Consider the following 16146-nt stretch of genomic DNA (forward strand, 5'->3'; position numbering starts at 1 on the left):
GGTCCAACTAAACCCCTCCAATGAGAATAGGTCAAAGTGGGAATACAAAAAACTGCATCATGTTGGATCTGCAGAATTAGACTTTGTTCTACAATTTTCAGACTCTTGAAAATGTACTTCAATGAAATCAACTGGGATCCTGGTTTAAAAAAAATAAAGAAAAGCCATCAATTAAATTAAGATTTGAAACTGATTGTTATTTGTGCAATGACAGTGTGAGGAATATTCTGAACACCTTTGGAAAGATTTGCAACAATTTATATGTTCAAATGTATAAGTTTGAGCACTCTTATACGTTTAACATATTTATTTATAATACAGCCTTAACATGAAGGTGTTGCTGTCCAACTATTAGAAACATTTTATGTTGCAAATTTCAAAACAAATATTTTCTTTTTTCTTTATTTTGCAACAGTTTTCCATATTTGAAGCCTTTCAACCCCAAGTTTCTTACAGACCCAGTACATTGAACAGCAAAGGCTATAGTGCAAATATATAATCTACTTTTAACTGAGTGTTGTTTTTCAATTTGTAAGTTTCTTAAAATAGTAAAATTAACTAAAAGAACTAAAGTTTCAACAATTGCAAAAAAAACAAAAACAAAAGAAAAATCCATTTAAGACCCAAACTGGAACTGTTGCTTTTCTTTTATTGTCTCTTTAGGTCAAAACCATAAAGGAAATGAAAGATTTGGCTTTCTTTACATCCCATTTTGAACTAGGTCAAAGAAAGTTCTTCAGATAATATGTCAATAATTTATCCCTTGGAAAGGAGCCAGAGCGACTTATCTCCTGTGATTTAGTCTTTGATTTCACTTCCAGTGGTAAACAGCAAACTTGTAAGCGAAGCATATGAGAAGCCTGTTTTGCCCAAATCCTCTTACAAACTCGTTGAAAGAGCTTTACTCAGCAACATTTTATTTACGGGGAATTCCAATGAGTAAGAATGAGCCGCTTAACGAGATTTTTGCTTATCAGACTGCTTTGAGAGGCACAAAAGGGATCTAAGGCTAACCCCTTCTTGAACAAAATGTGATCCCCTTTCGAACATGATGTGGACGTGCTGCCTTGAATGAAAAATTAGTAGAAGAGAAATTACTGCAAAATTCTTAAATGTGAAAAGATAAGTGCAGCATCTGGAGCTTTCCTGCCTTTTTGGAGGTCGAAAGCGTTTTACCATTCCATTTGCCCATCCACACACACATGTCCACACACATACACTACTGTTGGGGTAAAATAAATACTTAGTTATCTCCCGTCAGTAGTATTTCTGGTTAAAATAAAATATAATCTAAAAATAAGCTATGAAGATATTTACACTTAAAACTAAATTTATTGACATTCCTTTTGCATGTGAAGGAGAATAGAATAACAATGAGAATTGCAGTATTTATTATTTTGAAAGGAAAACCTCTTAGTTCAAAAAACATGCTAACCACAGTTACTGTGAACAATGAAAGTTAGCACTACATTTTTTTGCTGCAAAGTCCAGAAATAATCACAATTAAAAGATCAATGGAAAAACTTTTAGAATCTATCCAAAGATTTATAAAGAGTTTTAAAAAAAAACCTGTGTCAAGCCTGTAGTAATTTCCCATCATCCCTTTGTTAACATTTTCTCCCGCCAGCTTACAGCCCCTCACACCCCAAATCTAACAAACAAAATGTAACAAAAATGTCAAGCAACATCTGAGCTATCCAGCCGTACAGTTCTGAGCCAGATACCAGCTCGGACGAAGAAAACAAAGACGTACAACTCTCTATTTCTCTGCAAGTAGATGCATCAGAATGAAGCAGACCAGGGAGTTTGTTGCCCACTGATTGTAGTTTGTACCTAACAACTACAAGCTTTTTCAAAGGGCATTCTTTTTCATCTGCTCCTGATTCACAGTGATTTGAATAAATAAATGCTCAGAAACACAGTTTTAATCTTATTTCATGTCCTCCATCATGAGAAAAATGTTACATTTGCATGCTAAAAAAACATTTTCATTGAAGTGGGTCTGTAACAATGAAATTGACTTGGGCCTTTATGATTAATATTGTTGCATGGTGTCATATATCGCTGTCACTCAAGGTGTCTGATTTTGCTATCAGGCCCACTCCTCATGTGCAAACTATGATATTTTTTGTCTACTTTCATGGTTGTTCAGTAGGACTTCGCAGGTGTTTTTCTGACACTATACAGCACATTTCACAACTGAATGCTTTGGTAGTTCACATTTAAGGTCTCTACATTGTTCTGAGATCAAGTGTTACTTTTTGGATCATTAGTGCCTTGAATTTGTTGTCTACTAGCCTTTATCTTGGTGATTCTTGTCTTATATTCTTTCTGCAATTCATGCTCAGGATGACACTCACTTTATAGTGATTTCTTTAGACCAATTTACAGCTCTAGAGAAACCTTGGACGAAAATTTGAGCATCCACCTCAATATGACATCCCTGTGGTCAATCAACTCATCATTTTTAGAGGTATCAGTATTTTTGTTTCTAAAGAACAAAAAAGCTTTGTTTTATGTTTGTTTTGTTTCGGGTTATAAATGGTCACTGTAGTGGGTCACTAATTAACAAATATCCAAACTATAAATCATCAAATAAAGAAAAGAAATCCCAAACAGCTGTTTGTGCATACGAGTATTTATTTTTCACAGACAAATACAAGAATGAATAAAAAAATACATATGATAAAAAAATTCAATGGTAACTCTTATTTAAATACTGAACAAACATGTTGGCGATCTGGGCCGTGTTTTCTATGGGGTGCATCTTGCTGTAGCTGATGAATTGGCGCCGTAGTTTCCTCAGCTCCGCCATGTTGATCCTTTTGGCGAGCTCCACGTTCAGCTTCCGGTTAAGGACAGTACACTGGTCGTTCACACGCTGATGAAAACGTTCCTCGCTCACATGACTTCAGAAGCAACAACCGACCAAGGAGGAAGGCAAGATTACATCCTCCCGTTCGAACATTAAAGGAGGAAGAACGACCGCTGTCAGCGGTATAGCAAATTTAAATTACACCTGCAATTGAAGACTGACCAAAGACTCGTGTGCTTTTAAGTCCGCTTCTGCAGCCATCAAAGGAAAGCATTTTTAATATCGACTTCTGAGGCCATGACAGAGTTAAAAAAATGTTTGATGTTGAGGACATTGGGTTCATTGTGTGAGGAATAAAACTTCTGTCTTTGACGGAAATTATGAAAGAAAGATTTAAAACGATGATTCCTAGAAAAAAAAAGGCTTCCAAACATTGGTAACTGTGCATAAAAAGGATATCTTTTCTGTCGCCCCCGGTACCGAGATGAAATCCCCAGGAACGCTCGTCTTTTGAGCATTAAAGATTTCCTGGAAAATGTAAGTTACGACAATTAGCAAGGGAAAAATGATTAAACTGTAGCTTCAAAATCACCGAAATTACTAGAATAGAAATAATAAAAAGACACCTTCAGACAAATAGAAAAGTAAAACGAAAATATGTCAACAAAAACTAATTATTTTACTGCTGTATTTTCTCATCATTGTATAGTATTGAATAGTAACTTTAAGTGTTATTTTTTGCTTCTCTGTTCAGGAGATAAGACTAAAATACCCTTTTCTCATTTTATTTCTTTATTTTTCATTGAAATAATCAATGCCACAAGATTGGATACAACAATGCAGAAAGGAATCCAACCCCGTTGTTACCACATGTTAAATATGTACCAGCCATTTTACAAGCCTGGGTTACACAACACTAGAAAGAAAAAAGCATTTAGTACTGAAAGGAGAGAAGAAATGTTCAGCCTTTACCGTGAGGACCATGAATACCAAAACAATTCTGCCCCCATAGGGCGACTAACTGAACACAGAACAAAGGAAAGGAGGCAGAAAACACGCCACCGATCACCTGATGGGCAACAAAACCACAAGAAAGTTTATATTAACAGCAAGAAGACCCTTTCACGCAGCCAAAGGCGACCAGAAACATTGGCTTACCTGTGATTAAAAGTCATAATTTTTCATTTTTGCTCTTTTCTTTAGCACTTTTAGCTCTCAGTTTATTATTGCAGAACGAAAACCACTAAGCCACACTGATCTGATTTCATGGTAATTCAAATGGCTCTACTTCCACCCGAATGTCTAATTAGTTTAAGGTGTGAAACATGGTTTTGTTACAAAAGAGTCAGAGAGCCTTTGCAGTAATTTGTGGTTTAAAGAGGGGGGGGCGGGGGGCGGGGGGCTAAGTCACATCTAGATTAAGCTAATAAAATGTATTTATTCACTGATCATCAGCTAGTAATGAGAACTTCAACAACAAGCAAGAAGTTTGGAAAGCTTTTGTTGGGCGTTGCAGCGTTTCACAGCTTACAGTCTAAAATATTGAAGGGAAATCACACCAGCAAGTATTTTGCTCACACAAAAACAGAAATCTCCACTAAGACTTACCATTAATACTTCTTGTGTGATCTTGTCCAACTCGTATAGGAAGTTTACAGAAGTCAAAGGTTGCTGCGGAGGCAGAATAAAAAAAACCCAACATCTTCCACAACAACTATTATTAAACGAAATAGAGTTTGTTTAGGGAAAATCCTTACGCTTTGGGTGGACTGGTTTGGTGGCGGAGCTCTTCTTTTCAAAAGTGCATCCGAAATAGACTCAAATGGAAGGTTGTCGTCTTTCAGGATGGTGAAAAGAGGGCTGTCCCACCTGTTTCTAGAGTCAGGAGCTTCAAATCTTTGAACTAATGCATCGAAGCTTTAACAAAGGAGGATTTTAGGCTAAAGTCAGTTCACAGTATTGCAGAAAAACCAAGTCAAAGCATCTGTTTGTCACTCACATGTCCTGGGAATACTGCTCATCAGGATTTCTGCTTCTGTTCCATGAGGAGCTCTGCTCATCTGACGTCAGACAGTACACCTTCATCAAAAGAAGGCATGGCATTTCTTAGTGATGTGACAACAGCAATAACACCATTATGATTCAAAGTCTTTTTTTCCCCCCCTTTGCACTCACAAGACAGTGTGGCGTCTGTGCATGTTTGATGAGGCAGAACAGCTCATAGCGGTAGCCTGGAAGAAGTTTCATTTGATTTAAAGACAGCTGACACTTTTGTTTTTAGCAATGTGTTGCCATAGATAATTACCTTTAATGTAGTTAACTGAGTCCAAAATAACAACATCATCTTTGTTTAGCTTCCTGAAAGAGAAATAAGCAACAAATTCTTAAATACGAGGTGTTGTAATGTGACTAATTTGACTAATTACATGGACATTTTAAAAAAAGCTCACCTTTCTACTTCAGCTTTCAGAGATGCTCTAACTTCTTTCTCCTTTTGGGAATCTGAAATTAGTCTAACCAAGTTACTAAGGAATTTTAGGACTTGAGAAAACAGCTTTCAAAAGGTCATGTTGATGTCACACACTTTGAACAATACAGATGGATACAACAATCTATGTCAATTGGGTTTCACCCCTCACACCCCAAATTGGTTCAAATTTTTATTCACAACTTAATGAATTTATTCAATTTAGTGCAACTCAATTACAATATATGGGTTTTTTGTTTTTCTTACCTAAAATGCACTGTTACGTTTAGTTACAAAAAGGTTTGTGACATATAGACTGTAAAAACTGTTTTCACAGTCGATAGTTACATAACTAGTCCTGAACAAAGCCTGAACTTTCAATATTGAAAACAATATATATAAAAAACAAACACTTTTCATAGAAAATCATGATGTATCACATGTTCTCAGTAGTAAAGTCTGATTAATTAAAATCAGTCAATTATCAAAAATCCAGCTGTAAAACCATCGACTCAAAGTGATCTGTACCATAAATAAATATTACACGTATCTCGGTTGAGATTAAAGACAGTCTATTGAAGAAGTACATCCTAGTATGTAAACAACCAAAATAAGTTTATTTAGCATTGTTGACCATCTTTTATCCAGTTCAGCTTTCACAAATTCAAGTCACATTATTCGAACATCTTTAATAATAAAATATGGTCAAAAGATTATGTTTTTAAGAAACAAGCCACTTTTCAGAAAAGAAAAGGATCAAACGCATGCGCAAAACCTACGGAAGCTGCTGCTAGAGCTAGCTTAACACACTTGCCTGCGTAAACAGTGTTTCTTTCAACGCCAAGAGCGCTGTCACCGACAATATAAACCTTTCGCTCTGTGTTCCTGTGAAAATACTCCTTCAGCTCCTCTGCTCTTTTAGTTTTTCCACTGCATGGGTAACCGCAAATCACTACTAAAGGCATAATTACCAAGTAAGCTACCATACAATGTGAAAGAAAAGCTGAGACTGTTAACCCGGAAGTGAAAACTGGACCACCAGCAGATGGCGCCAAATATTTTCAAATCAAAAGTTCAGCTTAATGCAAGATGTAGAAGAAAATAGATGATTAAAAACAAGGGAAACAGTTTTGATTTTCTTTGCCCATTTTATTTAAAACAAAAGTATTTTTTTTTAAAGACAAAGTAAAAGAGGGTGAAATATATTATAAGGATTTATCCTTATATTTAAATTGTATAGAATACAGGAATTTTGTTTGGCTAATAAAATATCTTTCACAAAAAAGCCAAAGTGTCTTCTTCCACCAATTGATTGTTGGTTGTCCTCAGACTGGATCTCCTCCATTCTAGATGAGAAGAAAAGAATCAGTGAGCTATTGGCATAATATGATATAATATAATATAATATAATGTAATATAATGTAATATTTTACCAACATGTGTATTGTCCTATTTTTCTGTTTCCTGTGCCAGTTTCAACACCTGCAGAAGTTTGTGGATATCTTTCAGTACTTCAGAGGGGTTTTTCTCATTTTCAAAGGCTGGATTTAAAACGGTACTATCCATAACACTCTTCTTGCCCATGAAATGCCCTGTTAAACGCAAAATGGCAAACTCAAGTAAGCAATCTAAATAGCTTGTTCAAATCGGAGGGAGAAAATGCTGCTTCGCCTACCTGTTGCCCACAGATTTCCTCTGGGATTTACCTTCACCTTTGAAATTTTATTTCTCAGTTCAGTTAAGTCAAGAGTCATTGAAGTAGTTATGACAAAATATGATATAATCATGAAAGAAAAGAGAATTCCTTTGCAGTAAATCGTCGTCATAGTGGCTGTAATTAAAACCGCAGCCAGGTGATTGAAAAATCTGCAGTTCCTATACTGCAGGGACAGGCATTTATACTGTGATAGGCTGGACTTAATATTATAATTTGATGAGGTCAATCATCTGTGGTTGTTGGATAGATGACGCACATTAAAGTGCTTGGTAATTGTAAGATTTAATCCATCACTACAAAACCTTCAATTGTCACATCAAAACACTAGAAATGATTTGCTTTCCAGCATCTGGAAGATTATCACAATTCTTTCTTATTAGCAAAGACCATAGACTGAAGTGATATGTAATTCAATGGATCAGTTTATTTGTAAGTACTTTGCGTAAACATAACAAGGCACGTGGGCCATTGCATGCCGAACAGATGAGATGGCTTTAAAGATGCTGTCAATCCACATTTCACTGGTTTCATATGTACACAAACTCCTTCTCTATACAAGTCCTTCTAGTACACAGTATGAAAAGTACAATGGTCTTTTATAAAACAGTACAAAAGAGCAAAACTTGAACAAGTAACATTTTTTGGCCTCTAGATCTGTGGTGTGACAATTTAGGGATAGGACTTTCATTAAAGAAATCTAGCTTGACAGGTCAATATGACCATAAAACCTTAAAATTGTTCCCAAAATAATTTATAAAATTCACTGTGGGATGATAGACATTTTTTTTTCTTTAATTGCACCAAGAGTAGCTGTGAACTCTTAAACCCTCTGAAACAATCACTGCTTTTAACGATGGAGGTAGGACCTGCTGCTTAAAACCAGAACTTGCAGACAAAAAGCGCATGCCTTCAACAAACAAACAAACACTCATGCAGCTCCATTAAATCCATCACATATTCATGGTCACATCACCAGGATGAGGATAAGAAAACAATCTCTCTTTCTTTACGCTGCTGAAGATTCTTTCATTGAACCCTGATTTGACGAAACACTGGCGTTCCACAAGAAAAAAGGAAAATCTGATTTGAGGTACATTCAATGTTGATGCAGCGCGTCACATCCTTAGCATAACCATACTCAGATTCATCCAAACACTTCTATTAAGACCCTCACTCATATTTTAAACATATTTTATAAAACCACAACAAAGAAAAAAAAACATCTAATGAAGCTTTCTCTTGAAATCTGACTCAATTTGATTAAACTTTGATGTGATCAATTTATTTTTCTTTGAAAAATTAAAACTCGTATAGCCGAGGATTAAACCCTACTCCTTCCCAGGAATGAAAGGCAAACATTTTCAAATTAAATAATAAAAAAAAGAATAAATTATCCATTACATGGTGAAATTCAACAAACAATATCAGACCTAACATTCCTGAGCATTCAAAACAGATGGAACATGAACAAAGACAAAGAACAAAAACTGCGTGAATGAAGCTATATCGTAAAAGAAACATGAATATTTTACCAACATGCAGGGTTAATTTAAGTATATGGGTAAAAAAATACTGTTGATAATCAAATATAACAAATTTGTATGAATATACTGCATTAGAATAATAATGTTTAAACTTACGGGATAAAATGTGTCACCCCAGTCACAGCCAAATTTGTGCTTCAACATCGTTAAATATGAGCAACACGACAGACATTTTACTTGACTGCTGTCAGAGCCCCAAAAACACTAATTGTCTTCTAATGATGCTTGTCTCCATTTTTCTTTTAAAAGTAGTGACATTTTTCCGGAAAGATGAGAAAAGGAAAAAAAGCCACTCTAAAAAAATGAATGAATATAGGACGTGAACAAAATTATTGACCACAACTGTAGAAAGGAATACTGCAGTATAATTTGGCTTTACTTTCGTTGGCTGTTTCAGCAGCTTCAAGGAGGCAGTCGCATGACTTCTTCTCCAGATGAACGCTCCTTAGAGTCTAAAGCTGGGTTTAGTTTTAAATGACCGTCTGTTGTTTTGGTTCTTCTTACCGTTTTAGGGGGTTTGGATTCATGTATTTCTGTTAATCCAACATGCTGATTGTTATGCTCCTCTGTGCCAACATCAGCTTTCTCCTCCTCCTCCTTAACTTTGTGCACAATAAAAAGATGCCTATTGAGGGACAGTGCAGATGTAAAGCACAGGCCGCAGTGGAGACACTGAGGAGTGCTTTCATCTGTTCTGTGCAGAGGTATATGCTGTTGGAAGTCTGTCCTGTTGTCTGTAGTGAAGCCGCACTTTAAACAGCGGTGCTGTGTTTTAGGACGTTTAGCTGAAGGAGCCTCTTGGTCAGTCGGATCCCGTTGATCTGCCTGGATATCCACAGTGGGGAGGACGGACGGAAACTTCTGAAAAATCACAGTAAGCCAACTTTAAAATGCAGATCAGGATAATTTGACTTGCAGCTTTTTCATTTTCCTATTAAAAAACCAAACACTACCTTTCCCAGAGGCTCTTTGTATTCCCGGAGCGATGCTTTCGGCATCTGACTAAGATCAGGATTCTTAATTCCATGCATTAGACTGATGTGGTTCTTTAGCATCACACTTGTTGTGAATATCGTCTTGGTATCAGTGCAATACCTTTAGAGGGAGAATCTTCGTTAAAACAAACTGGTATATTCAAGACAAAGAAAAAAAAAAGAGCTTTTCTTACCAACAGGAGTAGATTCTCCTTTTGCCATCATGGTCACTTCGAATGTGCCTCCTCAGGGTGATCGCAGAATTGAATGACTGCTCACAGTGTCGACACGGATACTTCTTTACCGACTGTTCAATGAAACGTAAAAAGAAAGAAAGGGAAAATGAATATTTAAAACATGTATTTATTAAATATGGAAAGAGAAAGTTCTTCAAGACTGCATTTACTTCTGACATAAACTCGAGTTTTTGGTGTTTTTAACATGATCTTGTGGCATTTTTCTGATGATGGAGGACATATGCAGAGAAAATTTAGCTTAAAATTGCACATCTGAGTATTCCTTGTTCAAAAGTGGGGCCTCACGATACTTCTGACTTTTGGGGTTTTAAGCAGGAGGTGTCAGAAAAGTTGTGTGAAGTTGTGGATCCTGACGCATCTACAACTTCAGCTAAAATTAAGTGCTGATCAAATATTTAACAGAAGAAATAAAACTTAAAGCCAAACTTCAACAAAATCTCTGTTATGTTCAAAAAACATTAAAACAGGTAAAAGCAATCCAATAACAAACAACACAAAGTGGGTAAAAGGCCAGAGAATTGTTTGGAAACGTGATTTAAAGTGGGACAGTAGGGAATCATATTTTACGTTCTCTAAAAAAGAAAAAAAAGGGTCAATCCTGCATGAGCCTTTCCTGGGACCTTTGCACCTCCAGGGAAAGCTGATCAGTCGACCGAGCTACCAGTCAGGAGCAAACCGATCACTTTAAGATCTTAAGACAAACACAGCAATCTTTGAACTGAACTGTGAAACGCCCAGGCAGTAGAAAGAAACCAAAAGTGGAGTCACATGCTTCCGTTTATGTTCTCAAACTCAGACTAACCGTCTCATTCTTCATAGCTGCCTACGATATTTTTAAAGTATACTTTATCACTGAATGGATTTGGTGATCTAGTTCAAATGTAGTTTGGCACCCCAGCCTTCATGTAATCCAAAGACCCACAAGTTCTGCCCTTTTGCTCACTTTATTATACTTTAGGATTTTAAAATGACCCTAAAACACTAATTAATTTGGCAGGTGCCCTGATTGTAAATCACGATGCACGTGTTGCCATAAAATATGAATCACGACACGGAGGAAGACGTGTCTCCAGTGATAACGCCACTTCTTGGAAAGATAGGATAACAGTTCTGGCCATGTTCTTTGCAGGATGATTAGGGGAGTTTATTACTGTCAATAGCCTGTTGACAACTTTTTAACCAGAAGAAGCTCCTGGTCTGCTGAGAGATGGAAGGAAAAAACGATGTGGGCCGTTCAGAAGCAGCATCTCAACTTGCAGCAACAGAGATATACAACTCTGGTTTTGTACCATTTTTTTGAGAAATTTGATCAAGATGCCATCAAAAAGATAATAAATGTAAGTGTTTTACAGTAACAGAAGGCTACATCTAAAGGGCCTATATACCATGCTACTCTTAAACCTTTTTATAGTACACAATATCCATCTATGACTTCTTCAGATCCAATCTTAAAAAAATATTTTTATTATGACATACAAAGGATTACCACAACTGTGACAGTACTAATATTTCTAATATTTTTTTGGAAACCAAGTAAAGTTTAAATAGAAATATATAAAGACTTCATTTATTTAAAAAAAAAAACATGACCATCTTTTTACCTTTATTCAATATTTAATCTAGTAATTATCTGGGTTTACATCAGTTTAAAGACAGGATAATTCTGGTCTTTGCTTTAAATATAAAAATTTTAATCTAGGCTTTTAAAATGCAAATAGTAAAAAAAACAAATACAATAAAAACATCTAATAAAATCCCCTTTAAAATAAAATACGACTCCCCAGGATCACAAACAAAATTCTGCAGTCCAGAACCAAAACCAGCTCTGTTTTATAAAGACACTTTCTCCTACTTTGTTAAAAAAAGCCACCAGAAGATGCGGAGGGTCAGAGTCATGAAGTCTTACCTTTCCATGGTTGGTCTTTACGTGAGAAACATAGGATTCCCTGTCGGAAAACCACTGCAGACACTCGCCGCAGGTCCAACCGCTGGGCTTCATTTGAGGCTTGATGTCCTTTGACTTTTTTCTACCATTTCCTGTAAACTTATGCACATCTGTACTCTGTGGCCGTTCTGCAGAATGAACATCTGGATGGAGGCTGGTTTTGTCTTTTTCTTTCGCTTCCTTATGCACATCTGCAGTCATGTTCCCTGCATGAACACTCTGAAAAAACAGGAGGAAGGGTAAAGAACCACACCTAAACCCTTTTAGTTTTATATTGGTTTTCTAACAGTTCAGGAGGAAAACAATGCTTTAGTTACTATGAAATAAGAGTAAACTTGCAAAAGACTTTAATTCAAACTTCTTATTCAGGATTTCTGTTCTTCAGGATAACTGGACTTTTAAGGTTCATCAGGATGAATTGCTAATCTGAGTAGCTTCTTAAGCTTTGAACTGAATTCGGGATATGAACTCAACCTGAAGTCCAGATGACCTTAAATCAGAAGTACTGTGACTTTTGTTCACCTGCAAAGGGTTCATTCACAGAAAATAAACTGCACACCAACCTTAAAGTGCAGCATTAATAGCCGCTTTTGTGGAAACACCGAGTTGCATTCAGGACACTTAAAAACACAGATCAGTCGCTTGTTGGCATTCTGATGGAAATGCTGAAAAAGGAGATGCTTTTTCTTGAAAAGTGCTTCACAGGAACACTTCAAGACTAACCTGCAAAAGCAAAGAGAGCTCCATTAAAAGAACATTCTAAAGAAGAAGAAAAATGTTGTAACATAAGTCATGAGGCAGTAACTCACTCAAGTGCCAGTTTGCTAGCAGAGTGTTTATTTTTCAAATGTACTTCACAGGCGTCCGAGGTCTTAAAGGCAACTGGACAGACATTACATTTATAAAAAACGTCACAGTGTTTCTCCTCAATATGCGTCTCTTGTCCTTGGAGGGTTCTGAACACCATGTCACAGTGCAGACATCTACAACAAAGGAGAGGAAAAGCTCATTTATTGTAGCAATACTCTTTTTGTTATGAGATTGATGGAGGTCTACATGATTTGCAAGAATACTAACTTGTACCAAGCCTTGCGGGCGTAATGCAGACAGTTTTCCTTGACATGCTTCTGTATGTCTGCAGAGCGACTCAGACCACCACACTCGGGGCAGCAGTAAGGGGACTTGTGTGCGTGAAGTCGTTGATGAGCTCGCAAGCTGCACTTGTTGGGTAACAACATTGAGCACACTAGGCAAATCTGTACCAAAGAAAGAAACAAAAGAGAAAAAGAAAAGAAACATTTAACACAGATTGGATCTACAAATTAACACTTTTCATAATTCAACAAATATACTCACCAAACCCTCCACATCTTCTGATGTCTTCTGATAATGTCCCGCGAGTGCTTTGTAGTCATGCAGCTGCTTGTTGCACTCCACACAGTGATGTCTGTGCCGTATTATATTATCTGGATATAAAGGCAGGACGGGTTCAATTCTAGATGAGCTTAAGGATGAGGTGCAGGAGGCCAAACTCACTGGCTCAGGGCTCAGTGGAGCGAACATGTGCTCCTCGGATAACGGTTTCAGATGGAGCTGCGTGCACTGCATCACCACGCCGCTGCTTTTATGCTCCCGCGCGTGTGCCAACAAGGCACACTTGTTGAAGAAAACCATGGTTTTTGCGCAATGCGTACATCCCACTTCAATATGTACGCTTCTTCTACTGTAATGGCCCAAAAGACTCTTTTCGAGCCCAAAGGAGTCCCCACACTCGAGGCAGCAATATCCATTTGGTGGAAGGTTGATGTTGCTCTCCGGAGGTGGGGTCAAGTTGGGCACATATGTAGGCACAGGGTTAGCACAGTTCAGCAGTCTGTGTAAAGTTCCTGCAGCTGTGTTTGGAACATTCGCACAGGGGAAAGGGTTGGCTGCTGTCACCTGGTGGACTAACGGGACACCACTACACACCGATGAGGAAAGTGTAGAATTACTTTGTAGATGGGAAGCGGAACGTGCAGCTACTGAAGCAGCAACACTGTGAGGTACCAGGTTCAGACTGGCCAAGTGTACAGCTTTTGGAAGGAAGGTTGTGTTAGCTTTCTGACCTGCAGTGGATGATGTTCTCTTTGGTTTCTGCCCCCGATGTGTAGAAGATCTTTTGCCAACGTTGGCATTACCTAAAGCCAAAGATTTTCTGGAGTTTTGCTCGGATTTTCTGTCCAAAACATTCAGTGATGTTATGCTAGCTGGGCTGCCTTTAGACTTTTTGCCAACTGCATGTTCACTCATTTGAAACGGATGAGGGGAGACGGAGTAAGAATCTTCACTGATCACACTCTGAGACGGAGAGGATTCGTAAGCAGAATAGATGTCGTCTGTCTCTGACTCTGGTAAGACACTGGTAACCGTGCGCTTGATCTGACCAGATGTGGTTTTAACGGTCTTAATTCTAACTTTGGGTATTGCTGGGGACAATCCAGATGCCAATGCTAGAGATGCTTTGTCGCTGCCATCACTACAGATGCTCACAGGACTATCAGAGGGTTTGATTACACGTTTCACTGCATCAAGTGGACTTCTGGGACTTTTTGGGGATATGGGAACTTTGGGGCTAGCTTTTAACAAGTCATTCTGGATCCCAGGTGATGCTGTGGAGTAAATTGACTCTTTAGGGTCTTTTCTAGCATTCAGAGCATTAAGAGCCTCAAGACATGAAGACACCTTGGATGTGTCAGATTTGGCAGACAAATGAGAATCAGTTGCATCCACTGTATAGTTTGCATTGCAGTTAGTCTCAGTAAAGTTTTGATTCCTATGCAGATGGAGAAATGTATTACCTTCTTCAGATCCTTTATTAGTTTCACTATTTATGGACTTGTCAGCTGGTGGATTACTTCTGCCAACTTCCACTCTACTCTCTTGAACATCCTGGGAACAATTATCAAACAGACTAAAATCAAATTTTCTTTGATTGTTTGCAAGGGAAGAATCATCCAAAACAGGAGCTTCTGGATAATTTCCATCTTGTATGGAGAGCGTTTCATCTTTGCTTGTTAAAGTGTTCTCAGGTTCTGGGCTGGAGACTGAATTAAAATGTGAATGTGAAGAAGAAAATATTGGCGTCTGGCCAGCACTGTATTGATTAGGGACATCCTTAGGAATTTCTGGTGAACTCTCTCCATTTAAGGTAGACACAAACAATTTGGAAAAGCAACCGTCTCTTTCCTCTGAAGGGTCGACATAGGTTTCCTGTCCCGTGAATCCATTTTGCAATGTGGTTCCAGAGTGATGTCTATCCCGGTGCTCTTCTATCGACTCCTGTCGACTTGTGTTTTTCACAATTACACTTACGACAGGGACATCTGAAGGTAAAACACCGGGGTTATCTAACAAACTTTTATCCAGACACATCTCATCATGTTTCAGCTGATTTTCTGTCTCCTCGTGGCTAATCTGGATCTGCTCTTTGGCATCCAATCCAGTAGCGTCAGGGATGTCAAAGGCTGCCAGAAGATCATCAAAATCTGGGGTTTTCATGTCACCCATGGCTGCATATCCTTAAAGATCTACAAATAAAAATAGATATAAGATTTAGATAACACGTTTTATACTAAAATTCAAATTCACAGCTTTCAATAAGAGCCACCATGCACCCAATAGCTGTTGTTCAACTGCTGAGAGAAAAGTGCTAAAGTTAGCGGTGGCTAGTAAAGTTAGCTTTCCGTCATGTTCAGGTGCGTCTCTTTATTGTGTAACCTAAAGTACAAAAACCTCAAACATAAAAACCTTAACTTTAGAGAAAAATTGAGACTCATAATCATCTCATTCATGCAACCACCGGATCGCTAAAGTTGTCATCGGACGCCAACTAACACAACTGTGAAGACAGGTTAGCATGCTAGCTTAGCTAAATGCAACTGCGCAAAAAGGATAACTACACTTCAATGGGCATTTAAACGTTATACTTAACGCACGTTGCTCTTACCTTTGATTCTGTTCATGCTAAATACCATACTAATGGAGCTTTGAGGCCTGTTAACTACACCTGCAAAGTGCTCACTAACTAGGTTGAGCTAAAGGTTTCATAGCTAACGTGGGCTAAAAGCTACTAACGTCAACTTTTGGATTTCCTCTTCCTGTATTTCAGAGTTACCCTCAACGCTGTCTTACGGAACAACTTGACCAATTTAAAACATTTGGATTTCTTAAGATATCAGTTTTTAATCCATATAGAATAGGCAGCAACACACACCTTGATTGCAGAGTCAAATCAGCTAAGGCTAAATAAAATACTTTCTGTTAATTTAATTCATGCACATTTTAACAGACCTTTTTGCATAGCTCACTCAGCACAGACTAACATAATTATATGTCAGTCAATTAAATGAACACACATTTTCTACAAAAAAGTTGCTTTTGCACTTTGC

The 16146-nt window shown here is 37.6% G+C and overlaps 2 protein-coding genes across 2 annotated transcripts; both read right to left on the reverse strand.

The window, feature by feature from the left end:
• Positions 1-2622: 2622 nt before the first annotated feature.
• On the reverse strand, positions 2623-6326 carry kti12 (KTI12 chromatin associated homolog). Its single transcript, XM_004069652.5, has 9 exons — positions 6097-6326; positions 5266-5317; positions 5121-5173; positions 4991-5046; positions 4815-4894; positions 4573-4732; positions 4424-4486; positions 3275-3343; positions 2623-2839 (listed from the first exon to the last, which is right to left on the reverse strand). The coding sequence occupies exons 1-9, from the start codon at positions 6266-6268 to the stop codon at positions 2696-2698; spliced, it is 849 nt and encodes a 282-aa protein (XP_004069700.1). The 5' UTR covers positions 6269-6326; the 3' UTR covers positions 2623-2695.
• A 1077-nt stretch (positions 6327-7403) lies between these two features.
• Positions 7404-15915, reverse strand: znf592 (zinc finger protein 592). Its single transcript, XM_004070014.5, has 9 exons — positions 15705-15915; positions 13076-15285; positions 12797-12975; positions 12529-12702; positions 12283-12442; positions 11681-11938; positions 9712-9824; positions 9497-9638; positions 7404-9404 (listed from the first exon to the last, which is right to left on the reverse strand). The coding sequence occupies exons 2-9, from the start codon at positions 15263-15265 to the stop codon at positions 8946-8948; spliced, it is 3675 nt and encodes a 1224-aa protein (XP_004070062.1). The 5' UTR covers positions 15266-15285; positions 15705-15915; the 3' UTR covers positions 7404-8945.
• Between the last annotated feature and the right edge of the window lie 231 nt (positions 15916-16146).

The sequence above is a fragment of the Oryzias latipes genome, chromosome 6 (assembly GCF_053564925.1).
Source record: "Oryzias latipes strain Hd-rR chromosome 6, Olatipes_Hd-rR_3.1".
NCBI lineage: Eukaryota > Metazoa > Chordata > Actinopteri > Beloniformes > Adrianichthyidae > Oryzias > Oryzias latipes.

Coding starts and splice junctions, on each gene's coding strand:
- znf592 (XM_004070014.5), bottom strand. CDS start 15,265: ATGGGTGACATGAAAACCCCAGATTTTGATGATCTTCTGGCAGCCTTT. Junction 9,639..9,711: donor AGGAGAATCTACTCCTGTTG/GTAAGAAAAGCT, acceptor CTCCCTCTAAAG/GTATTGCACTGATACCAAGA. Junction 9,405..9,496: donor ACAAAGAGCCTCTGGGAAAG/GTAGTGTTTGGT, acceptor GTGATTTTTCAG/AAGTTTCCGTCCGTCCTCCC.
- kti12 (XM_004069652.5), bottom strand. CDS start 6,268: ATGGTAGCTTACTTGGTAATTATGCCTTTAGTAGTGATTTGCGGTTAC. Junction 4,487..4,572: donor CAAACCAGTCCACCCAAAGC/GTAAGGATTTTC, acceptor CTGCCTCCGCAG/CAACCTTTGACTTCTGTAAA. Junction 3,344..4,423: donor TCACACAAGAAGTATTAATG/GTAAGTCTTAGT, acceptor TACATTTTCCAG/GAAATCTTTAATGCTCAAAA.